This window comes from Miniopterus natalensis, chromosome 7 (assembly GCF_054644295.1).
Source record: "Miniopterus natalensis isolate mMinNat1 chromosome 7, mMinNat1.hap1, whole genome shotgun sequence".
Taxonomy (NCBI): Eukaryota; Metazoa; Chordata; class Mammalia; order Chiroptera; family Miniopteridae; genus Miniopterus; species Miniopterus natalensis.
Window position 1 is genome coordinate 11,039,271 of NC_142087.1, and position 26,554 is coordinate 11,065,824.

Consider the following 26,554-nt stretch of genomic DNA (forward strand, 5'->3'; position numbering starts at 1 on the left):
AAGGTGGAGCAAAGGTAGGTTTATAGTTGTGAAAATGCAAAACTAAATTTACTCTTGTATTATTATTTATTAATTATTGTATTTTCCATACAAACAACTGTAAACCTACCTTTGCCCCACCCTGTATAGTGATGGAAGGAGACTAGCCTTCGGATAATGAGCACACGATGCAGTATACGGATGTTATAAAGTTGTACACCTGAAATTTATATAATGTCATCAACCAGCATTACTCTAATAAATTTAATTCAAAAAAAGATTTAGAGAGACTGTTGGAGGTAGAAGGGACAGGATTTTGGATTTGGGGAGTTTTTAGAGTAAAAAGTAAGGGATGATGTGATTTTTCTAGTTTGGAAGACCATGTAGATCATAATACCATCAACTGAATTAGGGAATTAGGGACTAAACACAAAATAATTGGGAAGTAAGATAGGTTATATATTAAAGGAGATATGAGTATTTCTAGTGATAAGTTCTGTCAAAATTCAGAACAGGAGGTCTTTGTGGAGGTGGTGGGTGAGGTGGCATTGGGCTGGGCCCTGCCAGGTAGGTAAATTTCATGGGGCAGAGATGTGCAATTCAGAGAGGCTGGGAAGCAACAAGGCCTATTGTAGTGTAGTAACACCCCAGTGAGACCGGCTGAAGTGTGGAGAACAGATCACCTCATTTTCCTGTTTTAGGGTTCTCCACCCAGGATGACTTCGGTGACTAGATCAGAGATTGTAGGAGGTGAGTATTATACCTTTTACCTTGGGTTCAGGTTTCTCAACTATACTCAAATGCTTTCCTGGCTCTTGGTGGAGTTGAAATCACATACTCATATATTTGCACAGGTGCTTCCTCAGTGTTTCCATGATCTGGGGCATACATTTTCTATTTCCACCTTTTGGCACAGATACTCAGTTGTGGTGGGTTTGATTTTGTATTTTGACTTTTTTATAACAAGTGCTTGAAGAGGAGCCAGTGACATCTAAGACTCATGATCATCAATTGGAATCAAATCCCAACCCTGTGGAAGTGTGTAATAAATCGTCTGCTTCCTTGGAGATGACTCAAGGCGTTTGGAAGGAAAGAATTCACGTTGGCTCTAGCCCTAAAAAAGGGGAGCATTGTGATCTCAGCCACGAGGAAGGACTTCAGTCCAGGTCCCTTCATTTGTCTCCCCAAGAACAGTCTGCCCATCAGCAAGAGAGAAGGCAATCCTGGCGGCGAGCAAGTATGAAAGAAATGAACAGGCGGAAGTCACTGCCTCCCTTTCATCAGGGCATCACAGGTGGGGTGCTGCATACATAAGACAGTGGAGTTGCAGCTCAGATAAGATGTGGCAGTGAGGTATGGCAGAAAGAGCGCAGTGGGACAGACTTGACTTGACAGAAAGAGCTTAGTGGGACAGATTTGACTTTGCTACTTATTAGCTATGTGACTGAGTAAATCAACTTCTCTAAGCCTCAGTTTCCTCACCTATCGTCTCTAAAATTATAAGTACTATGTCAAATACTAGTAAGTGTTCACTCTTATTGCCTTTATATCATATTATTACCTAGTTGCCCATGGTAATTTATACCATGAACAAAAATTCTGACTTAACAGTTGTTAATCGCTCACTTCTGTTGGGATTAGAGATTTCTTGTGGCTTTTCAGCCTCATATCCTAAAGTAGAGCAGAAGGTAGATGGTTTGCTACCTGATTTTAGGCTTTTTAACTGAAAATATCTCAGAGGGGAGATGCACATAAAAATACCTAGAATGAAAACCAAGTTTTAAGACATGTCATATAAGAATGTGATTTTGTGTGAGTTTACAGTAATAATTACATTTCAATAAGCATTGAAGTACAAGATTTAATGTGGAAGGTCTCTAGCACATTTCAGGAAAAACTGTGACCTTAAGCAAGTTACTTAACCTCTTTTGTATTATGGTCCTCATCAGTAAATGGGATGAAATAATACCTATTTTATAAGATTGTATGAGGAGTGAATTGATATATAACACAGTACTTGGGCATGTGGTAAATAGCTCATACATTAAGTTATTGTGATTATTTTAAAGATATTACCTCACTTCCAGATGGCCTATGTATAGCAGGAAATCTGGGTAAAAACAGCAGTTTAGTATATCAGAAATTGCTGCCATAATCATGCTTGTGTACTTCATAGGTGTGCCAAGAAAGCATTAGCAGTTCCCTAAGATTACCCAACCTCCATGTTGTTCCAGAGCATGTGAGCCTAAAATTCTTTATCACAGAAAAATCGCTGATGTAATAAGATTATCTCCCAGTTATTCCTGGCCACTTGCCAGATGTCTTTGGTTGCAGGCAGTAGGTATTCTGTTTTCCTTGACTAACAGCAGTGAGGAATCACCAAGAAGGGACACAAAAGGACTTTAAACACAGCCAGCTGAAGGTAGAGAACAAAAAGATGTGCATCTCTCAGGTCCTCAAAGCAAGCATCCTTTGCTGTGCAACAGCTGATGTTTTTAAATGGCCATCACTGAAGAAACTGTCTGCATCAGGTCCTCGTTGGAGGATTCAGTGACATAATTACATAAAATGCCCATCCAATTCAGGCTGCCTCACCATGTGACCCTGGGCAAGTTACCTCTTACCCAGTTTTTGTGCTTCAGTGTCTTCATCTGTAAAGTGGAATTGATAAGCTACTTGCCTCCTCAAGTTTTAATGAGGTGTGTATAGCATTTGATTAAAAACCTTTTACATAACAAGTGTTCAACAAATTGCTGTTAACAGTATGTCGTTGTAGAAGACAGCATGGTATTACTGGGGAAAAACAGGTTTTGGTGACAGACTTGGGACTGAATTCTTGCTTCACCAATTTCTGGCCTCAGGTCATCTCCCCTCTGAGCTTCAGTTTCCCCATCTGTAAAATGCAGCTCATAGTTTATAAGAGGACTCTTAAGACAATGTATTTTAAACACACTGCAGGGCCTGTCATAAAAATGCTCAGATGTTCCCATCTCCTGAATGGTGAATATAAAACACCAGAAAAAGTTACTCACCTATCTTGTTTAACTAGACAAGGTTTTAATGTAATACATAAAAGGTTCTTATAACTTTTTAAAGCTAGGATGCACAAATGGGTAGATTTCATTCCTCTGTGATCCTGAAAAAAATCAGATGTGACTATATGAATTCTCCTTTTAATTAAAGAAGGCTAGTTGGACATTCTTGCTTTAAGTTGGACTACATCAAGAGGAAGGAAAATTTTCAGGTTTTTTACTTTGCTAATTGTGTAAGTATCCCACTCCTTAAATGTGATATTTTATGTTAGAGCTCAGCAGATCCATCAGCGTTGACCTAGCAGAAAGCAAACGGCTTGGCTCTCTCCTGCTTTCCAGTTTCCAGGTGAGATTCTCAGCACTGTGAAATGCTTTTTTTTTTTTTTTTTAAACTGTTACTGCAACAGTCCCAAAGAGAGAGTAATACTACTGTGTGATGCATCTGTTAAGATTAAAAGATGTTTCTCTCTAGTTGGAATTACTTTAAAAGCCAGATTTCATCCTAGCAGTTGATTTTGTCTGGACTAGGTAGGCTCTCTATCCCTTTGGTGCTGCTACTGCCAGCTGAGCAGCTAACAGAGATTTCCCCAATCTAATATTTTTTGCTGTTGGCAGCAAGTGACAGGAAATAATGGTAATTTAAGGTGGGTGAAGGTCAAAATCTAAGAGTAGATATTCGAGGTCTGACTATATACTAAGTATTATATGGCTAACTGGTGATTACATCAGTTTAGATAAAAGTCATTTGTGTGAATTAAATAACCATTTCCCCCCCAAACCAAAAATCAAAATGTATAGTCTTACTAACAAAGAGTTTTATCCTGATCTATTTATTTGTTTATATGAAAAATATTAGGTATAAAAATTAAATTATGTTTACCTCCCATTTACTAAACATGTAAAATTACATGAGCTTCGTTGGGACTGGCCTGGAAAATCTTGGTTGTTGTACTAAAAATGTTTTTCTTTATTTAGTTCTCTGTTCAGAAACTTGAACCTTTCCTAAAGGGCACTGAGGGCTTCAGTCTTGAAAGTTTTAGAGCCAAAGGTAAGTTGCTAAGAATAGACAAGTGAGCTTTGACCTTGAGCTATACCTTCTGTTAAAGTCAATTGAAGCCCTACTTTTAGGATCCTTATTTACAGGAGCTGCTACCTTATAAAACCAGCCCCCATTCTTTTTGGAATTGCATTAAAAATAATAACATATGCTGCCCTGGTCGGTGACTCAGTTGGTTGGAGCATCATCCCATGCATCAAAAGGTTGCTGGTTCAATTCCCAGTCAGGGCATATACCCAGGTTGTGGGTTTGATCCCCAGTCAGGGCGTGTACTGGAGGCAACTGATTGATGTTTCTCTCCCTTCTCTCTCAAATCAATGAAAACATATCCTCGGGTGAAGATTAAAAATAATATATATGCCAGTGAAGTTCAGAAAGTATAAAAGTGAAAAGTAAGCCTACCTTCCACCCCAAACCCCAGTCTCAGCTCCTCTCCACAAAGGCAGCCACAGCCATCAGCTTTTTGTGTATCATTGCAGAGATACTGCATTTGTAAACAATTCTACGTTAAAATCAAATACTCTACACCGTTCTTTACCTTGTCGTTTGTTTTTTTTAACCTAACAGTTTATCTTGCAGATTCCATATCACACATATAGAGCTGTCTTGACATTTTAGTATCCACCTGATATTCTGTTTTATAAGTGTACCATATTTGATTTAATCAGTTTCTTATTATGGGCTTTTAGGGCTTTCAGTCTTTTGCCATAACAATGAATAGGGTAATGAGTATCTTTTTTTTCTCTCTAACCCTCACACGAGGATATGTTTTTTTAATTGATTTGAGAGGGGGGAGAGAAAGAGAGAGAGAGAAACATGGATCTGCTGCCTTCCATATGCACCCCAACCAGGGATAGAACCCGCAACCCAGCATGTGCCCTTACCGGGAATTGAACCCTCAACCTTTCAGTGTATGGGAAGATGCTCCAACCAGCTGAGCCTCACTGGCCAGGGCAGTACGTTTTTACACATGCCTTTTGGCACATATACAAGGAAAAATAAGATAAATTTCTAGAATTGTCATTAAATAGGTCTAATGAAATAAGAATGACCGGGTTGCCTTCCAGAGAGGAGGTATCATTCCCTCGCTGGCAGTATATGCAAGTACCTGTTTTCTCACGCCTACCAGCACAGTTTTTCGAACAGTTCAGATATTTTATAGGTGATAAAAGGGATTTTGTAGTTTTAATCTGTTTTCTTTTTCAAAGATGATAAGCATTTTTAAATATTTAGAACCATATATGCTTCATTTTCTGCTCCTGTCCTCTGTGTATTTTTGAAAATTGGCATGTTGACGCTTATATTGATTTATAGAAGCTATATATTAAGAAAATTAGCTGTTCATCTGTGATATAGGTTACAAATATTCTTTCCCATGATCAGTTTTCAGCTTTCTAGGAAGTAGCTGTTCTCCTTACAGTAACTACACAATCATCCGGTGTCAGAATACTCAGTGTTACCCACTAAAAACCTAGAAAACACATGAACTCAGACTGACTTGTTAATTAAAATTGTTTATCTCCGAATTGGACCATCACCACAATTAGAGCAGATGTGTCAGGGTTACCTTGGTAGTTATTTAACATCCTTTTCCTTCTTTGTTCTTCACCTGAATGTAATTGTGGACTCTCCAGGTATAAGCAGAAAACTGTTTTTACCTTATGCCCATAATTCTTTATTTGCCCTCAACATTTTCATTACACTCTTTCCTTGTTGCCTGACTTCTATGATATATTTCCTTTCATTGCCAGCAGTTCAGATCTCTTGAATGAAATGTCAGTGCAGACATACCTTTATAACTGCTTTTTCACCAGTCAGATATAAAAAAGACTATCAATAAATATCATAAAGAGGAATTTTCTTACCTTTTATCTATACCTACCCAAAGAAAAAAGATAAAATCTTTCTGCATGTTTATACCACTTTTTCTAATGGGTTAGAGAGTCAGAATGTGACAGAGGACCCTAGAGCTGAGACTACCTTGAGTATGTTATGTCTTTGTCAGCAGCTTGCAGTGAACATTTATATTCTGTTTATAACATGTAATTTTACTCTCCCTAGCATCTTCTCTTTCTGAAGAATTGAAACATTTTGTAAGCAGACTGGAAAGTAATGGAACTCTACAGAAATGTTTTGAAGATTCAAAAGGGTAAGTTCAGTTGCCTTTCTGTCCTAAATTGTAATTGAATTAAAAAACCTTTTATTATAATTAGGCAGTTGTACATTCACTCAACAAACATTTATCCAGCATCTTCTACATACCAGGCTCTTCTAGATGCTGGAGATAATAGTGATAACGAAGCCAAACAAGGTATTTATTCTGGTACATTTTAATAGGAGAGACAGTCAAACAAATACATATATAATGACTTAAGATAGTGATCTAAGAAGTCAATAATAGTGACTTGAGGGAGGGCTAGGCTCAGAGAAGACTTCTAATGAATTACCTTTGGATTGAGACCTATTAGACCTGAATGGTGAGAAGGAACCAGCCATGGAAAGATGAAAGGAAAAGCATTCTTCAGATCTTTGCTAGCAATGCAATTTGGAGGTAAACTTATGTTCTTTAGCTGCTGACAAGCAAGAATATTAAGAGTAATTTAGAAATCCCACCCCTAAACTTGTAGTTCCTCTATAGGGGTGGACTCCAACCCTCTACACCCTGCCCTACAATAAATCATGTCACTAGAGCTTACATGATAAACTTTTTTTAATACCTTCTTTTTTCTAAGATTTTATTTTATTGATTTTTAGAAAGAAAGGAAGGGAGAGGGAGAGAGAGAAACATCTATGTGAGAGTGAAATATCGGTCAGCTGCCTCCTGCAAGCAACCTGAGCATGTTCCCTAACTGGGAATTGAACCAGCAACCTTTTTGTCCGTGGGATTATACCCAACCAACTGAGCCACACTGGCCAGGGCCATCATAAACTTTTTAGTTTGAGCCTGCAAAGGTCTACTTTGCCACAGATCCTTAGATTTAACATTGCTATTCAGGAAATGAAAAATATTTTGGCTCACTCTTCCAGGGACGGGATCTTCAGACATTCCCAATAGTTTAGCGTTTGACATACCATCGTAGGCTGTTCTACAGTACAGCTTCTAACAAAACTAGGCTGTCCGGAACCCCTGGTAATAGAGTTAGTTACCTTTATACGAAGAGGGTTGGGAAAGCGCCAAAATCTGCATATGGAGCAAGCCCACATGGAGTTTGTGCTATGAGACCTAAAGTTCTAATGAGGTTTTCTAAAACGAAAAAACATGTCAGCAGGGCCTGTGGTGGATCTATGTGTGCTAAATCTACCCACGACAGGATCAAGTGTGCTTTATTGAGGAGCAGAAAATCGTTGTGAAAGTATTGAAGGCACAAGCACAGAGTCAGAAACCTAAATTAAAAATTGAAGGTTTTTTTGAGTAATAAAAACAAAAACAAATATTTTGGCTTAACATAGTATCTTTTTTTTTTTTTTTTAAATATACCTTTATTGATTTCAGAGAGAGGAAGGGAGAGGGAGAGGGAGAGATAGAAACATCAATGATAAGAGAGTCATTGATCGGCTGCAGCCTGCAACCCGGGCATGTGCCCTGACCAGGACTCGAACCCTGATCGCCTGGATCCTAGGTCGATGCTCAACTGCTGAGCCACGCCCAGCCGGGCAACATAGTATCTTTTTAAATGCAGTGTATTTAAGCCATAGGCTGCTGCATCTCAGCCAGCAATGATAGAGGCTGTCATAGGCCTTGTAGGAAAACGTGAAAGGTGGAACAACTCATTTGTTTTTGTCAGGTAGAGTACCAAGTACAGCTGCAAAATATTGTCATTTTCATTGCTTCTTTTTCATTAGGATTAATCACCCAGCCGAGCTGAGCCATTGGTGTAAATAAAACATAACTCCTGTTCAGCGATAGCTTCAGTTTAAGGAGGAAGACAACACAGTAATATGAGAAAGTATCGTTGGGCCTTAAAAGCTGTTACGGTTTTGATTAGTGGAAGGGGAAGAGGTAAAAAATTATGTGAACAGATGTTTAGAGATTGAAAACCCCAGGTATTGAGAGTCAGGATAAGTGGGACTCTATGGGACAGAATAGATAAAAGGTAACAGTAGGAATCTGAGCTGGATGGAGTAAGAACACAGAGCCTTAAGTGCTGGGTTAAGGAGTTTTGACTTTCTTCTGAATGTAGTAGAGTTCACAGAGTTTTTAAGCAAGAAAAAAAATTAAAGGAATATTTTAAGAAAGGTCCATCTGGCCTGGTGTGAATTGGAATTGATGAGAGAGAAGATGAAGAGAGAGTGCAGAAGTGAGAGTCCAAGACTAGTATTTGTTGAAAGATAATTTGTTCTTATTCCTCACCCAATGGTATTTTTCTCATTCTTTAGGGAGGGGGGGGAGGGGAGGGAGAGAGACACACATCAACTGGTTGTCACCTGTAGGCACCCTGCCCTGGGCGGGGAGAACCTGCGACCCTTCAGCAGAGGGCCAGCACACTAATCACTGAGCAAAACTGGCCAGGGCGATAAATTCTTTTTTAAAGAAATATGTGTGTTTTTTATTTTTAGAGAGAGAGGAAAGGAGAGGGAGAGAGAAGCATCAATCGGTTGCCTCCCGTGTGCACCCCAGCTGGTGCACAGGAGTTATGTTTTTGGTGCATGGGGCGATGCTCAAGCAGCTGAGCCACACCATCCAGGGCAGAGGATAAATTCTGAACATGTTTTATTGCCTTTAAAATTATGTAAGTTGTCATATTAAAAGCAAGTGTTCTTGAAAGATTTGTGTTAATCTCACAATCCTACCCCTATTCTAGAAAAGCATCAGATTTGTCTCTAGAAACATCAGTGGCTGAGATGAAGGACTACATAACAAAGTAAGTGAAAATAACTGAACCTTTGCTGGAAACTCTAAATTCATTTGGGGAAAATAACTAACCTGGGAAAATAAGTAATAGACGTCCTGTTCTGAGTGTCAGTACTAGTGTAGCAACACTAGAAGTTGGCCGCATGTTGGGATCTTACGGGATGTACTCAGGGCCAGTTTCACAGAGTGGAGCCTAGGGAATAAGGATGTTAATTAAATTTCAAGAACTCGTGGTTGATTTGATTAAATTAATATCCTCTAAGTCAGTCATAATTTCTAATCCCTTAATGACCTTTTTATTTACATCTTAGAACCAGAGGAGGCACCTGATGTACTATTGTTGCCTTGAATATTTCAGAATGAGATAATAAAAAATTAACAGAATTTTTTCTGACTCTATAGGTTTTCTTTGGAACGTCAGACTTGGGATCAGCTCTTGCTGCACTACCAGAAGGAGGCTGAGGAGATCCTATCCAGGTTAGATCTACGACTAGAAATCAGAAGCTATCTTTTTACCTTGTGGAGTTTAATTTGAATTTATTTTAGTTCTGTTAGCGTAAGTTGAATGATGAATCCTTTCTCATAGGCTAGTCAACTCATCAAAGCTCTATAAAATATATATTAGCACTCTCTGACCTTAAATGGAGAGTCAGGGAACCAAGGGAAGTTGGTGTCACTATTTTCAGTCAAAGAACAGAATTCCCTGTGTTCTGTGTCTTTGGCTGCCATTCTGCTTCCTGGGGAGACAGGCACATCTCTGCCTTTTACTTGGGATCCTGGGACTGGGTCAAAAACAATAGTCAGGGGACTTCAGTGAGCACATGGCCTTTGAGCTATAGGTGTGGGAGAGAACCCTGGTCAAGGCCTCGGTGGAGATGCAAAGACATGACAGGGGGTGATGGAAAGAGAGGATCTTTGTCTGGGTCTTAAAAGCATAAGAAAGTGGGAAAGTGCTAGATTTTTATTTAGTTGGCCATCTAAGTCAGTGATTTTAAGCTTTTTTCCAAACAGAATCTTAGCTAGGACCCAACTATAAAATGGTAGCCAAAACCCTGATTCCAAAAGTGGCCTCTTAACCCTAGCTGCTTTGGCTCAGTGGTTAGAGTGTCGGCCCTCAGACTGAAGGGTCCTGGGTTCAATTCTGGTGAAAGGCATGTACCTCAGTTGCAGGCTCAATCCCCTGCCTCAGTCAGGGCACGTGTGTGGGAGGCAGCCAATTGATGTGTCTTTCTCACATCGATGTTCCTCCCCATTCTCTCCCCCTCCCTCTCTCCCTACTCGCCCCCCTCTTCCCCACACCCCTTCCACTCTCTGAAAAAGCAGTGGAAAAAATATCCTCAGGTAAGGATTAAAAAAAAAGTGGCCTCTTAGTAGATTGGTGCTGTGAGGAATACGGTTTGAAAAACTTTTGCATGCAGGTAGTAGATTGGTGCTGTGAGGAATACGGTTTGAAAAACTTTTGCATGCAGGTTATCAGTTATTTTACCCCTTTCATATCTATGAAGATAGATAATGTGTAATATGGCAGTTTCAGAATAAAAACTTTTGATGTGGCGTAGCTTATTGGTTAAGAGGAATGCTTCAGGAAGGGGACTGTTTCTGTCAAATCCTAATTGCTGCTGCATTCTTTGACCTTAAGCCAGTCACTTAATCTCTAAGCCTGAAGTTCCTCATTTATAAATGGAGATAATATTAGTACCTACCTCATTGGGTTATTGTGAGTGTTAAAAGAGGTTAAATGGAGAGTGCTTAGCAGTGTCTGGCACTCAGTAAATTGTAGTAGTTGCTGTTATTAAAGAGTCATCAGTTTTCATGAACTCGCCATCACATTCAGTTAATTAGGTAATTGAAGTAGCCTGGCATTTCTTTTGGTGAAAGATCCTAGACATTGACTTCAGGATAGCAAGCTTTGGCTTTACCCTACCCCAACTGTAGTTCTTTTTGTAAATGGAACTTCCTGTTAGATGGAGTCAACTGACATGAAGCGTCTAGCATTTCCTGGAATCCAGTGGTATAAAAAAATTAATACTGGATAATGATTTCAGACCCTGTTGTTAACATGAAGAATATTGCTTCAGGTTAATGAAGTCTTATTGAAGGCTTTTCCCCTAGGTAACCTTTCATATTTTCCCCAGAAAATAATTATAGAATTCCTTGAAAGCTTTTTTTTTTTTAAGAGGATCAACTGAAACAAAAATGACTGAAGTTGAAGTGGAACCTACAGCATATCTTAGGTCTTCCCAGAGTGAAGTCCTTAATACGAAGCCTGACTACCAGAAAATATTACAGAGCCAGAACAAAGTCTTTGATTGTATGGAGCTGGTGGTGAGTTGACTTATGTTTATATTTGGTTGAGTTTTCCAGCTTTGCTACCTTGTCATCCTTAGAAATGAAAAGACCTAGAGAATATGTGTAATAAGATGAGGTAAGTATGTTTAACTCTACCTTGGCAAAACATGGAGAGACAATTTAAAAAACAGACAAATAAATATGTAGTGATAAGTGCTAATAAAGCAGAGTAAGGGAAAGAGTGTACCAGGAGGGCACCAGTATACAGAGCAGTTGTCGAAGGTCCCTCTAAGGTGCTATTTTAACAGAGACTGGAAAGAAATGACGAAGTGAGCCATGAGGACATTTGAGAGAATAGTATTGTATCATTCCAAGTATCAACAGGAAGCAGTTGATAACATGTAATTCAAGGAGAGTTTATTTATAAAGGGGCTATAAAGTGTGGATATTGGGAAACCACAAGGGTTAGTAAAGGAACCTGGGCTTAGAGACAGCTGAGTTCTTACTACCCCGAGGCCTGCAGGGAGGAGAGGAGGAACAGTTACTGTGGCATCTGAAGGGAGAAAGTCACATAGTGGGCTACTTTGAGAGAGCCATGACCTTCAGTTGAGAGACAAGCTAGCTCAGGATGATCCTTCCCGGAGCAGGCCTGGGTACAAAGACTCAGACCTCATTCAGCTCCTTCCCACTTAGGCTCCCCCTTGGCCAACCCCACCCAGAACTCAGCGTACATGGGATCCTGTTAGAGGTTATCCAGGTCAACCCTCTGGGGCATAGAGTATAGAAGAGTGGAGTGTGGATATGGAAGAGGAAACAGAAAATGTTTGGTATAAGCATTCCAGCTTGAAAGAACAGCAAAAGCAAAGCTCCTGAGCAGGAGCTTGCCTAGTGTGTTTGAGGAACATCAAAGAAGCCGTGGACCCTTACAGCTCACAGCTGTCTTTCAACTGTAGATGGACGAACTGCAAGGATCAGTGAAGCAGCTGCATGCTTTTATGGACGAAAGTACCCAGTGCCTCCAGAAGATGTCAGTACAGCTCGGTAAGTGTATCTCTTGAGGGGACCAGAGGGATAACCTTTCAGATTTAAACTGCCTGTAGCACATGGTCTCAGAGGGTAAGGCCCACATCAAGTGTTTTTTTTACCCCCCTCACAGTAACTATTATGTTGTGGGTACTCATAGTTGATGGGAAATTCTAGATGTAAATTCCACAGAAACACAGTAGACTAAGAATTAAATCCCCACAAACTATCTTGTTTTAGTAAATCTGAGGTTTAAGAAATACCCATTGCCTTTTTCCCCACTGTTCATTCCTCAAAAATCCACTGACACTGACAGTACTTCTTCGTAGCTTTTTCTGACTTACTTCAGCCCTAAATTATTGCTATACATACCTTCATTTTCTTATCACATCATATTGTAGTTGTAGTTACAGCTGGCTTTCCTACCAGACTGTCATCTCCTTGAGGATGGAAATTTTTATTCGTCATTGTAATGCCCTTCAGTGTCTCGCAGTGTCCATGCAGTAAGTTTTCAATAAATCTCATTTGAATTCAATTGAAATTTATTTTTTGACTCCTTTCCTTTGTAGGGAAGAGAAGCACGCAACAATTAGATTCCTCACCAGCTCGAAAACTGCTCAAGCTTCAGTTACAAAACCTTCCTACTACACATTGCTCTAAATCTTGTCAGTGACTTTATGCATCTTTCTGCTATAAGAGGAGGAGAGACATGGGAAGAATGCTCCAGCACATGGTGATTGCATGGCAGTTTGAGCTGGTGTTATATACTGATTGTCTTTGAGGATAATTGGCTGACTTGTAGAGCACTTTGTGGAGTTTTTTTCTAAAAGTGACAACACTGCCCTGGCCAGTGTGGCTCACTTGGTTGGAGCGTCATCCAGTGCACTGAAGAGTCACGGGTTCGATTCCATTCAGGGCACATACCCAGGTTGCAGGTTTGATCCCCAGTCTGGGCGTGTACCGGAGGCAACTGGTTGATGTTTCTCTCTTACATCAATGTTTCTCTGTCTCCCTCTCCCTTCTCTCTAAAAATCAATAAAAACATTTAAAAAAACAAAAAGCCTGACTGTCACCGTGCCTGGGAAGATTGAAACTGCAGTTAGATCTGGTATTAAAGGTAGATTTGGTATCCTAGGCTTTTAGCACGAGTGACACCATTTTGGGCCTGAGATTTTTTTCTTTAACACTACTAGTATAGAATTAGGAGAATGACAACCTGTTATCACAGGGATGCTATGAGGGTTAGATGAAATAAGTTTAGAACAGTGGTATCACTATGATGGAAGGTGAAAGCTTAAACAACCGGGTGGATAATAGAGCCGTTCATGAGATGGGAAAGCTAGTAGTTTGATTTGGGATAGCAAATGGAGAAGTCAACTAGACTGTTGGATTTCACTGGTGAAAAACTGGGTAGAAAAATCTGGACTAGAGATAAAATTTGGGAGTCACTGATACATAGTTGTTGAAGCCTTGAGTGGATAATGTCCAGAGTAGAGTAAAAAGGGAAACCTTGGACAGCCCCAAGGAAAGCTGGGGCTTTTAAGAATCAAAGGAGTGGTGTTAATTTCCTATACTTCAGAAGCAGAGTAGTATAATGGAAAGCATAAGAGTTTGAAATGAATCTTCATCTCTTATCCTTATTTTCTTCATCTGTAGATGGGGATAGATAGATTGCTTCCAAAGGTGATTGTACTTTACCTCCATTTATTTATTACGTTGTATTGCATTTTTTGTTTATAAGAATTTGTTCAAACTGAAGCATAAGTGTGTTTCAGTCTGTCTTCAATAGCTAAACAGGATAGAGTTCTAAGCATTTTACATGCATATATGAAACTGGACACAATGGGTCTAGGCTGCCTGTCGCTACTTCAGCAAATTAAGCAGAGACAAGGTTGAATCATATATGTTTATTCCAATAGGTAGAAGGACAAAGATTACATGGTAAAGTGCGCAAAAGAGATAAGAATGGGTATAATGGGCCCTAGCCGGTTTTGCTCAGTAGTTAGAGCATCAGTCAGTGGACTGAACAGTCCCAGGTTCAATTCTGGCCGAGGGCACGTGCCTTGGTCGCAGACTCCATCCTGGGCCCTCGCCAGGGTGTGTGCAGAGGCAACCAATAAATGTGTCTTTCTCACATTGATGTTTCTTCTCCTCTTTCCCTTCCGCTCTCTTCTAAAAAGCAATGGGAGAGAAAAAAAGTGGGTATAATGGTTTATAGGTCACAGGAAATGCAGACTGGGGGGTTGCAAAAGTGTAGGGAGCCTCTGGGACTACTTTGTTTAGGGAACAAGGTTGTTACCTTTCCATGATAAAAGGAGAATGGATGGAATCCAAGGTCAACTCCCACGTCCTGGGGCTATAACTCCCAGCCAGATTAGAAAGTGCTTTTTCTAATTAAAACAGATCACAGTTAACAGAACATGATTAATATTTCTTACAACTATAGGTAACAATCATGGTTAACAGAGCATGATTTACATTTCTGCCCCCAACATATAGACCATAACCTTATGACATACTTCTGTTTTTTTGTCATAGATGAGGAACTCAAGATTGGAGAGGGTAATTTAACCAAGGAGGTACAGATAGTAGTGGAGGGGTGAACTAGAATTAATTTGGCACTCAGTAAACGTTAATGAATAAACATCAATCATATGTAATAAAAGGCTGTGCTCAGTATTAGTTTTCCCTTCCCCCAAATTTGGCTCAGGAATTGTGCTTGATGAATAACAGTATTATAGACAGTTACTGCCCTTGATGTTTGGTAATATTTGTTATATTTTCCCTAGTTAAGAGAATATTTTACTTTTAGTCAGTGATACTTAATAATGTAATGTCTACCTTAAAAATAAGGCATCCAGTTATTAGCAAAATAGGTTTATTTGGGAATGTTAGGGGCAGAGATGTGGATCATGCTTTGTTGACCATGATTGTTCTAAGGAGTCCCAGAGGCTCCCCACGCTATTGCAAACCGGTCCTTTGCAACCCCCAAGCCTGCATTGAACCATTATACCCATTCTTATTCATTTTGCCTACTTCCCCATGTAATCTTTGTCCTTCTACTGAATATAAGCAGCTGGCTTATGAGGGGGAGGGTTAGAGCAGATTTTATGTGGAGAAATCCTGCTCTTCTCACAATTTGCAAACAATATTGGAATAAACGCTTACACATGATTCAACCCTGTCTCTGTTTAATTGGCTCACGTGGTGACAGGCAGCCTGGACCCACTGTTGTCCCGTGTCAGGAATAGCAGAGAATTGCAATTCTGGACAAGTATGCTACAGCAAAAACTATAGGCAAGTCCAGCAAACAAAGGAGAGGAACATTATTTTACAGAGAAAAAGGAAGTTGGGAGGGATTGTTTTGAATAAAAGTCCATTGGAGGAAAGCTAGAGTTTAGGTTAACATTTTCTCACTTTGTAGTTTCTGGGAAAGGATGGAAATCGCCCTCCTGTTGTAGTAGTAGTGTTAAAGAGAAAACCGCAGGCCCAAAATGGTGTCACTTGTGTTAAAGCCCAGGATACCAAACCTACATTTAATACCTGATCTAGCCCAGCCAGGTATGGCTCAGGGGTTGAGCATCAACCTAGGATCCAGGAGATCATGGTTTGATTCCCAGTCAGGGCACATTGTGGGTTCAATCCCCAGTGGGGGGGTGTACAGGAGGCAGCCGAGCAATGACTCATCATTGATGTTTCTTCTCTCTCCCTTCCTCTCTCTGAAATCAATAAAGATACAGTGGTACCTCGGTTTTTTAATGTTTCAGAACTTGAAAGGTCTTCCGGAATGGATTACATTTGAAAACCGTATATTAAAAAATAAAAAAATACTTGCTCTAATTGCAGTTTCAACTTCTCCCATAAACATAATCTTAAATCAACTGGTTTGGAGTATACTGGTCAACAGCAATGAGGTAGTCTGCCCTGTGGGCTCTCTCCATCCTGCATGGAGAGAAGAGTCCATCTGCAGGATAAAAACCCTTCTGTTGCCCCCCTACACCAAGAAGGTGTCCCAGCCCCCAAGAAATTCTTTTTTAAATAGCTCCCTTGCTTCACCCTTCTTCCTATAAAAACCTCCCATTTTTTTTAAAAAAATTTATTTTTTCAATCCTCACCAGAAGATATTTTTTCCATTGCTTTTCAGAGTGAGTGGGACGGGGAGAGAGAGAGAACATCGATGTGAGACACACACATAGATTGGTTGCCTCTCGCACCTGCAACCCAGGTACATGCCCCAGGCGGGAATCACACTGGGGGCCCTGGGTCCACAGGCTGACCCCTAACCGGGGAGCCATGGGCTAGGGCAGAACCTTCCCTTGTGTACAACCTGCAGGAGTATTCTGGCTGCTAGATGGGGTTCATGAACCTCTTAATAAAGCCTATTAGCTCCACATTTTCTTGGGTGAATTTTGTTGTGTTTTTGTTTACAGCTTGCAGGGTGCATCTCTTTCTGTTGAGGTTGGTCATTGTAGGTTCTGCTGAGGCCTGTAATTGATGTTGCGTGGTGGTGTCTGAGGGCTCCCCTTCTAGCCTTCCCTATGCCATTAAAAACACGTTTATTAAGCATATGTTTTTATTATTTTTAGAGAGAGTACGGGAGAGGGACCCGCCGTGGGGACCGAGCCCGGAACCGGGCCCGCACCCTGAAGGGGAATGGCCCCGTGACCCCGGCCCACAGGCGGCCTCAGGCGCGGAGGACGCCGGCGGGTCTTCCTGCGCCGTGTTAAATGAGGTTTCCCTTCTAACGCTAACCTCTCTCGGGAAAGGGATTTAGTCCTGTACATTCTGGCAGTATTTAAGTTGATGTGTCATTAAGCTTCACGTAGGTAATCATCATGAAGAATTATTCACTTCCTCAAGCACGCAAAAAAGGCGACGGCGCAGCCGGCCGTCCTAACAGCGAAATGACGGAGGACTGAGCCTTGGATTCCAGCTCTTCAAATGACTGTTTATTCACCGTAGCTTACGAGGCCGCTTCCCGCGGTGAGCATGGCCGGGGGCCGCGCGGCCGTGGGGAACCGCGCGGGGCCCAGGTCAGAGCGTGCCGGGTGCCCCCGCGAGCGCTCCCGAGCTTCCCGAGGCCGGCCCGGCGCAGCGCCCAGCGCCCAGCGCCCCTCCCTCCGGGTAGCTCTAGCTTAAGGTTCTCCGAGGAGACGCCTCAGCCAGAAAAACCATACCTAAGATGGCACCTCCGCTCCGGCTCAGCCACCATCTTGGTAGCTCCCGAGGCGCGGCGGGAGCGACACGCCCGCACGGCCCCGCGGCCCTCAGCGCGCCTGCGCGGCCGCAGAGCCTCCCCCGCCCCTCTCGCCGCCGCTGCCGCCGCCGCTGCTGCACTGACGGCGGGTACCCGCGCCTCAGGTGAGTGGACGCCTCAGCCCGGACGCGCGGCGCTGCCTGCGGGGGCGTCGCTCCCCTTGCCTTTTCCTTCCCAGCCTCGTCTCGGTCGCGCGGTGGGGCCCCGAGTTTGCGCTGCTAGCTTCCCCCGCCCCCGGCGCCCGGCGCCCTCCCGGCTCGCGGGACCCGGGTCAGCCCAGCCTCCCTCGGCCGCTTGCGGAGCCCAGGCAGCGGGCCCTGCGGCTGAGCCGCGGGCGACAGCGTGCAGCTAGCAGGGGCTGAGCCTCAGGGCGCCACGCAGCCTCGGCCGCAGGGACCCACCTCAGGCGCGACCCCCTTTCCGCGCCTGCTGTCCGGCGGCGGGGCCCGGCGGGGCTCGGCGGGCCTCGTTTTCGGGCACCCAGCCTTCCCGCCCGCCGCAGAGCCGAGGAGGCTTGGCCGTGGGCCGTGAGCTCTCTCTACACCTGTGCGGCCCGCGACGGCCCTGCGACGGGGGCGCTGCTTCGCCCCCCTGGGCAGACGAGGAAACTGAGGCAGCGGGAGGCGGAGTGCCAGCCCAAGGTCACGCCGCTGGCCAGGGGCGTGGGCTGGCTCCTGCCTCAGGGTCTCTGGCCAGTACAGTTGGAATTTGATCTCGGACCTTTAGAAACAAAATTGGAAATGCATTTACCTCTGAATTCGCGTCTTCAACGCCCTAAAAGACTGCAAAGGCAGTGTTTTCTCGCCGAAGTACGATTGGGGTGTTACCGTGATAACCATGGTAGTGATGTTCTTAAGGGCCCGGGGTCTTGCTAAACATTTAACTAAGATTATCTGGGTAACCCCAGCGTTTCCCAGCCCGGAGTGTCCCTCCTTTCTTTTCGCGCACGGTTTTTTCCGCGGAGCCTGCCTCGCGTCACAGGTAGGCTTCGGGGTAGGGCGACTCTCCCCCGGCGGCTGCCCCGCGGAGCCCGGTGAGCGGGCCTGCCCGCCGCGGGTTTCCCTCCAGCCTGGCCTCCAGGCTGTAACTGGCCTTCCTTTCCTGGCCGCGGGGCAGCAGGACCGGGCTAGCTGGGCCCTCTGGGTGGGGAGGTGACAGAGCAAATTTGGCGAGCGCTCACCTCATTCTGGGACTTTCTGGCTCTGTTCCAACATTGGACTTGACCATTTTAGGATTTAAAATAAAGTAAAAAGAGAGTGTTGACCGAGTGGTGCTGAATAGAAAGAGCTACCGTGACTTAAAGGCCCAAAGTAACAGCTGTAAAAGTATGTGAATGTTTCCTCCCCAAAACAACTAGCTCAAACTAAACTTTTTTTTTTTTCTTAGCAAATTCTTCTTAACACACTTCAGAGTTTACTAACTCCCCACCTTCTCTGTCCAGCCTTACTTGCTTGATCTTCCCAATTAGAATTACACACACACACACGCATACGCATGCACACACGCACCCACGCACACAGTAGGACTGTGAGCCCCTCCAGGTCAGGGCCATCTTTGCAGCCCCAAGTGCTTAGCTCATAGTCGGCCTTTGGTAAAGCCTCCCAGTTTTCACTACTCCTTTTCATTACTTGGAGTGACGTTTTCTTGCTGCCTTCCTGTACTTCCTACTTACCCTCCAGTTTCTCTTTGCTGTCCTTCCCTTTGCGTTATTTTTTCCAGTTTTATTGAGAAATAATTAACATATATCGCTGTATAAATGTAAGGCATGCAGCATGATGGTTTGACTTACATGTATTGTGAAATGATTGTCACAACAGGCTCAGCTAGCATCTCCTCATAGATACTATAAAAACAACGAAAAAAAGCGGAAAGGGATAGCATTGTTTCCTTTTTTCTTAGCAAAATCCTTAGTAAAAGGATGTCCCTCCTTTTACATCCACCACTCAAAAGTCTGTAGTCCACCCTGTTGTTTCTGAAAATTTGCAGATCAGGGTCCTGCATCAAGAAGCCTGTTTATTAACTCCAGCACTGGAGCTGGTGCAAGTGTACAAAACCGTTCTTATTTGCATGTTACAGTAAGGTAGCCTGAGGCCAGTGGTCTTTTAGTCTGTCCGTAAATGCATGTTAGATTCATTTTTACATTTTTTGCCTTTTGTGGCTGACTGCCCCTGGTGCTGCCGGAGAAATCACAATTTTTACCATAAATCATTTCATAATATTTATAATAATAAATATTCAAAAAGGCCCTTTGAAAGGCAGCAGATCTGTGCATGGGTTCTTTACGTAAATGAGGCTTTTTAAAGAGTTTTTTCAGCCCGGCTGGCAGTAGCTGATCAATGTTTCTTCCTTTTCCTCTCCTTCTAAAGTCAATAAAAACATATATTTTTAAAGAAGAGTTTTTTCAAATAATTTTCTGCAAATATATGGAGCTGTTTTGTGGAAAACATGGTGCTGGGAATGGTGGAAGATTCGCCATTTAATAAAACATGATTCCCATTGAGCAAGCTTACTAGCTAACTGGGAAACACCATATCTGATTGTAACTCAAATCACATCTAAAATTTGCTGTAATAGCATTACAAGCAAAGCAACATGAAAGTATAATGGAATAAGAAAGATGTTCAACATGGAACATTTCATAAAATCATACTGCTGTTCAGGCTGAAAGGAGGCATCAAGTCATTGAGTCCAAACTCACTTTTACAGCCTTCATGCTAAGGAGTGAACTTGTCCAAGGTCAAGTTCTGGGGCTACAACTTGAAATCTAGACTTTTATTCATTAAAGGTTTATCAGTATTTCAGTGAATTCATCCTCAAAGACATTAACCAGCAACTCTATTAAAATTCTACTTATGTGCTTCAAACAGGGTTGAGGAAGAGATAACAAAAATATGATTCATGTTTTCAAGGAGTTTATGATCTGTTGGGGAAATATTCCCCAGCAGATCGTAATAGGTGTGTCAAGGACGCTCAGGTCCAAAGATTTATAGCATTTTGGGTTTACTGCAGAACTGAGTATCAGGACATTATTCTGAAAGCCTTTTTAATAGTAAGAACTATCCTCTGACAGTGAAGACCTAATTGTTAAATCCTGTGGTAGAGGGACTAGGTATGGCATAGGAGTTGGGAGAGGTGCGAGAGAGATTAGCTGTGGTAGTGAGAACACTTTGGGGAGGAGTTAGGACTTTCTGGGCTTTGACAGATTGGTAGGGTCAGACTTAATCAAAAGGACAAGGAAAGCATTTTGAAGCTAACAATACTTGATGTGTTTAAGGGACAGTAAAAAAAACAACAAAAAACCTGACGACCAGGGTGACTTGACTGGATGAGAGCAGTGGTTCTCAGCCTTTAGTGCGCTTCAGAATCGTGGCACCCGAGAAATTGTATTTCTAACAAGTTCCCTGATGATGCTGATGCTACTAATTCAGGGACAATACTTGGAGAATCACTGGATTAGAAGGTTGAGAAGCTAGTGTCAGAAACTATCAAAGAACTTGTTCCAAAAAAGTATTAAGTGTGTGTGTACATGTGCACATGTGCATGTTATATACCGGCATAGGAGAATTCTGGAAATATACATTCTAAACTGTAGTAGCAGTCACTTCTGGAAGTGGGATATTTTTAGGCGGTTTGAGAATTCACTTTTTACCTAATACCTTACTATTATATTTTTGCATTATGCACATACTGCTTTTGTATTTAAAAAAAGAAAAGCGAGAGTCCTTTTTGAAGATATATACTGTGCTAAAACATTTATGGATTAAGAAAGAGCTTGCTAAAATAATCTAGTGTCACCCAACAAACATTTTTAGAGTGTCTGCTATATGCCAGATGCTGCTGGGATCTGGAAATGTAAAGCCTTTGGTAAAGCTTGTAGTCTGGTGATTGAGATGGGCCGATGACAGCTCTACTGAGTATCATGTGAGCTTCATAGGAACAAGGATAAAGGTCTAGCTCTGTTTGTGGCAGATAATAGGCACTTGGTAAATGATGAATGAATGAGCAAATCCAGACAAGAATTGAGGACAGAAAGAAAAGGGCAAATGGGAGATTCTGGAGGGAAAATTGACAAGTCTGAATAGGGATGTTGAAAGAAAGGAGGTGTGTCAAGGACTTTCAGGTCCAAAGACTGATAGCATTTTGGATTTACTGCAGAACTGGGAGTCAAGTCATTATTCTGAAAGGCCTTTTTAAACCCTCCCAACCAGCCCTTTTTTAAGAGACTGCTGGGAAATGGCACACAAAACCTAAACCCAGATTGATATGAGTACATGCTAGATTTCAGGGCTTTCTTTGGTAAATGAAAGTTTTTTCTTTAATCACAGAGCTAATACTATTTTTTTATACTCTTTACTTACAATCTAGTCATTAAATATTTATTATGTGAAATTAACTGAGATATACGGAGGATGTTTAAATACCATACAAAAATGGGTTGTATTATGTCTTCAGTGAGAGGGATGGTACAGTGACTCAAAATTATGTTTCTCACAATGCCTTACAGAGTTTGACATTATTAGTCCTAAATAAATATCCATTGTTGATATCTGAATGGGGTGTACACTGGAGGAAATATGGCTTTGTTGCATTCTAAGTTGAATTCTATGTAGACGCTATTTACATTATCAAACAGGACATGCTTTTAAAGTTGGTTGCTGTTAAGGAATGTGTAATATGGAGTTAGGCATTCTCCCTAACTTTTTGTGTGGAGGTGCTGTTCGTTTTATCTTCCTCAGAGATTTAATATAGGAAAATTAATTTCTCAAGTAGAATGGTGGCTTACCACAGGCTTTGGCTATGTCATTAGACTATAATCTCTTTACCACCTAAAAGTGCCTATAGTCTATCTACAGTTTGGGGTTTTCAGTTGATAAAACTTTCTGCTACAGCCTCTCTTCACACTTGATTTTGTTACTTATTAAGATTTTTTTATTACACATTTTTCAGTTATTTTTTTTTAAAGATAATGCTGTTTCAGGTTTGACGGCAATAGCTGTTATTTTGAGGGAACCTGTAGAGTGTTAGTCTAAAAACATAAATATAATAAATTGGGAAGGAAAATTGTATGTCACTCATAAAAACAGTATGAAGTTGCTTCCCATTTCTAATACTAACCTAAGATTAGCAGACATACCAGCTTTTCCTTTAATTGGTAACTGTTATATGATCATTTTTTTCAGGAATACTATTTGCTTTCAAGACAGACACAGTTATTCTGAGAACACGTCTACATTTTTAAGTCTGAACTTTCAACTTACGATAAAAATGGAATGCTTTTTAAAATTATGACATTTTAGCTCTAAAACTGTTATGTGAAGCCATAATACTTAGAGAAGAGAGGAATCAGGCTATTGCCTCATTCTCCCTGCAGTTGAGAAAGCTCTGGGGAAGGACCCCTCCTGCCATTCTTCAGTTGTTTTTTAAAAAAATATTTTTATTAATTTTTAGAGAGAGAGAGGAAAGAAGAGGGAAAGAGAAAGAGAAATATCAGTGTGAGAGCAGAACATGATTGGCTGCCTTCTGCATGCCTCACATTGGGGATTGAGTCCAAAACCCTCTGTTCCCTGACTGGGAATTGAACCAACAACCTTTTGGTGCTTGGTATGAGGCCCAACCAACTGAGCCACACCCACCAGGGCTTCAGTTTTTGAAGATGTTGAATCTTTTTTTTTTCCCCCCAGTTTTAATGAATCCACTTCCTTTATTGCAGAAAACTGTGTACAAAGCAGCAACTGCAATACTCAATGTTAAAACATTAAAAAAGCGTTTGTGTGACAGTTATAATACGATATTATCAAAATATTACATTTTAAAATCCAGTAAACATCTACCAGAGCTCAAATCTTTAAATTATTTCCATAGTCTTTAAAAATATGTAATATCAGAAAGCATATAAAAAAAAATGTAAAAGAAAACCTAAAATACAGATGAAATAATGTAATGAATATTTGATTTAATTAACTAGCTTAGTACCACCATTCTCTTTAAACCAGTTGAATTTTTACCTGTAGGAGTAATGAACGTTGATGGGCACACAGAGCAATATATAGATCTTGTAACATAGAAACTCACACCTGAAACCTCTGTGTTAATATTAACCATTGTCACCCCAGTACATTTAAAAGTGTTATTTTTTTAAAAAGGAATAATGAACGGTGAAATGCCATTGGATAATTTATTTGTTTCCAAGTTATCACTAATGATTAGAACTAAAAAAAAAAATTGGCATAAGGTAATCAAATTCAGCCCGTCCCAGCGTGGCTCAGCTGTTGAGCATCGACCTAGGATCCAGGAGATCGAGGTTCGATTCCTGGTCAGGGCACATGCCCGGGTTGTGGGCTTGATTCCTAGTAGGGGGCGTGTAGGAGGCAGCCGATCAATGACTCTTTCATCATTGATGTTTCTATCTCTATAAAATAGAGTAGAATAGCTTCAACACTAGGTAGCATCTCTAAGAATTAATTATTGAACTTTATTAGTGTGCTACAATAACCTTGAAATTTTTGACCTAGTGTCTGGTGTTAAGTAAAAGTAATGCTTTTTTTTTTTTAATGAAAAGCTGCTTACATTATTTCACAGATAATATTACCCTCCCCCCATCATGCATAATTAAGTATATTGTATATACTTTATGCATATATGGATGATGCATGACATTTGGTTCCTGCAGTACAGATCACAATGATGTTTTCCTGAATGGGAAAAAAGGTAAGTGTACCTGTGCACATTTCAAGGTAGCAGCACTCAGTTCATGCCCTATTATCCATTTTAAAGATGTTGAATCTTTTAACTCTGGTACTATGCCGTTTGCTTGAAGATGTCGCATCTTTTAAACCTTTGTGTTGAAAGATGGGTTTAACCAGGGTTTTGATTAAAATGTGACTTTAGATGATTAGACAGTCCACGGGGTTGCTTTTCAAATACCTCCAGATAGGTACAGTTCTCACCTATTAATTAAAATAATAATGCTAATGTTTAATAATACCCAACTTTGTATTAGTAATACCTAAACGTTATATGGTGCTCTTCAGTTTCAAAATTCTTTCCTCAATAAGATCCTGGTAAATTGCAGTAGCCAAACCTGAGACAGTAAGTAGGAGAATGAATGATTAGTTGGCATCAAGTGGGAAAAATTGTTTATAGAGGCCTTTCTAAGCTCTAGATGCAGGCTGCTCAGGTTCAGATTCTAACTCTGCCATCCACTAGCTGTGTGACCTTTGGCATATTACAGAACCTCTCCAAGTATCAGTTTTTTCATCTATAAAATAGGATTACAATTACAGTACCTATTTTACAAGTGTGTTGGAAAATAAAATGAAATAATGAATGGATAAAGTGCTTATCATGGTATCTGGCATTATAGTAACTGCTCAATAAGTTAGGCTGGTATGAGTATTAAGTACTGCATCTTAGGACTCTGGTTTGTTCTTTACCTCCACTCAGGCTGTGTTAAAGAACAAATTGTTTTCAGGGATTCTGCCTTATAGCTGGCAGGAACCCCGAGCCCAGCCCAAGAGCTCATACCAGGGCCTTGATAGCAGTTGCTTTTCTAGCATCTTGAGCTGCATCCTTCAAGAGTGGAAGGCAGAGGGTAGTGCTTCTGCTTCTAGAATCTCTTTAGTATGGCCCCTATGTTAGAGCTTCAGCTGGTTAATAGGTGTTTGGGGTTAACAAGAAGGTCCCTAGATGAGCATTGTTTTGTTCTACTAGTTATTTGTACCAGTACCCTGGAATGAATAGATTGAATGTAGTATAGGACCGGCTCAGATTTCCAGCTTGACAGTCTTTGCAAACTTCCTATTTACCACCTGCTGCCAAAATCCAGGAATGACACAGTGGAAAGATGGGCCTTTTGTAAAGGGTGCTGCCCTTTTCAGAAAAACACAGGGTGTGTGGATGGCCCTTTTTCAGGGCCGTGGACCAGAAGGGTGTTTCCTATTAAAATGAGGTTCTATAAGATGCTACCTTTGATCACTTTTCTCCCCACCTTTGCTTATGGAATAGAATGTCTGAGAGTATTTCTTCTGATGAAGAGGCACCCACACTTCCCTTTTGTAGTACAAAAGCTCAGTGAGTTGTATTTTAAAAAGCCATTGTTTCTTCCATGGAGCTGGGTTGTCTGGCTTGTTTATTATGCTTTTTGGGGAGTCTCCTGAGACCCTTTCCTAAGGGCCCCCAGGAGGCAGCAATGAAACCCAACATCCATTATCCTAGATGCTTGTGGGGATGCTTAAAACAGTAGTTTTATGATTAGATTAATTCAGGCTTTAACCCTGGCAAAACTTGAAAGCGAAGTCATCAGACACCAGTCCTAGCCCCTCACCTAAATGGCTGTGTAATTTTAGGCAAATCACTTAAATTTCTAGGCCTCTTTTCTCATTTGAGGATAAGGGCATGGCTGTAGACTGGTGGTTCTCAGTCCTAGCTGAGTATAAGAATCACTTGTGTCCCAGTTGGCGTGGTTCAGTGGTTGAGAGTTTACCTCTGAACCAGGAGGTCACAGTTTGATTCCTGTCAGGGTAACGTGCGCAGGTTTCCATCTCCAGTAGGGGGAGTGCAGGAGGCAGCCTATCAGTGACTCTCATCATTGATGTTTCTATCTCTCTCTCTCTCCCTTCCTCTCTCTGAAATCAATAAAGGCACTTTTTTTTTTTTAAAGTAAAAACAGTATCAGTACCCTACCCTAGCCCAATTAAATTGGATCTTTAGAGTTGGAGCCTGGGTATTGCTATTCTTCAAAGCTCCCAGGTCTTTCTAATGTATAGCTAAGAACTACCAGATTAGATGACCATGTATTAAACAATTGTGTCACTCTGCTCAGGCACCCTCAGTGGTTTTCCACACATAAAGTCCCGTTTATGTGCTCTGTGTTCTGACCAACCTTTCCTTCTTTCCCAGCTACATTGTTCTTTTTGACATATTTTGTATATTTCTTTTTTCCCCATCCCTGATGTCCTTACCTAGAATGCGCTCTCTTCCCTTATAGCTATCCAAAACATACACATTCAAGGCCCATCATTCTTACCTCCTTTGGGAAACTCCTGAGCATTCCAGCCAGTCCTTAG

General features: G+C 41.4%; 2 protein-coding genes and 1 pseudogene across 3 annotated transcripts in view; all 3 read left to right on the forward strand.

Moving 5' to 3' along the window:
- The window catches only part of MTCL2 (microtubule crosslinking factor 2), an 81,920-nt gene extending 68,585 nt beyond the window's left edge, over positions 1-13,335 (forward strand). The window contains exons 15-24 of one of the 2 annotated variants that reach the window (XM_087818750.1): positions 681-729; positions 947-1,273; positions 3,284-3,357; positions 3,987-4,059; positions 6,130-6,217; positions 8,871-8,930; positions 9,323-9,397; positions 11,098-11,245; positions 12,163-12,250; positions 12,802-13,335. In XM_087818750.1, the coding sequence (XP_087674876.1) occupies positions 681-729; positions 947-1,273; positions 3,284-3,357; positions 3,987-4,059; positions 6,130-6,217; positions 8,871-8,930; positions 9,323-9,397; positions 11,098-11,245; positions 12,163-12,250; positions 12,802-12,905 (1,086 nt within the window). In that variant the 3' untranslated portion in view covers positions 12,906-13,335. The remainder of the gene's footprint in view (positions 1-680; positions 730-946; positions 1,274-3,283; positions 3,358-3,986; positions 4,060-6,129; positions 6,218-8,870; positions 8,931-9,322; positions 9,398-11,097; positions 11,246-12,162; positions 12,251-12,801) is intronic. The other variant, XM_016219394.2, reaches the window with a different exon arrangement.
- On the forward strand, positions 6,607-7,520 carry LOC107542076 (large ribosomal subunit protein eL34 pseudogene; annotated as a pseudogene).
- Positions 13,336-17,566: 4,231 nt separating the features above from the next.
- NDRG3 (NDRG family member 3) overlaps positions 17,567-26,554 on the forward strand; it is a 61,078-nt gene continuing 52,090 nt past the window's right edge. Inside the window, exon 1 of the mRNA XM_087818751.1 lies at positions 17,567-17,593. The gene's annotated coding sequence lies outside the window, so the exon portion shown is untranslated. The remainder of the gene's footprint in view (positions 17,594-26,554) is intronic.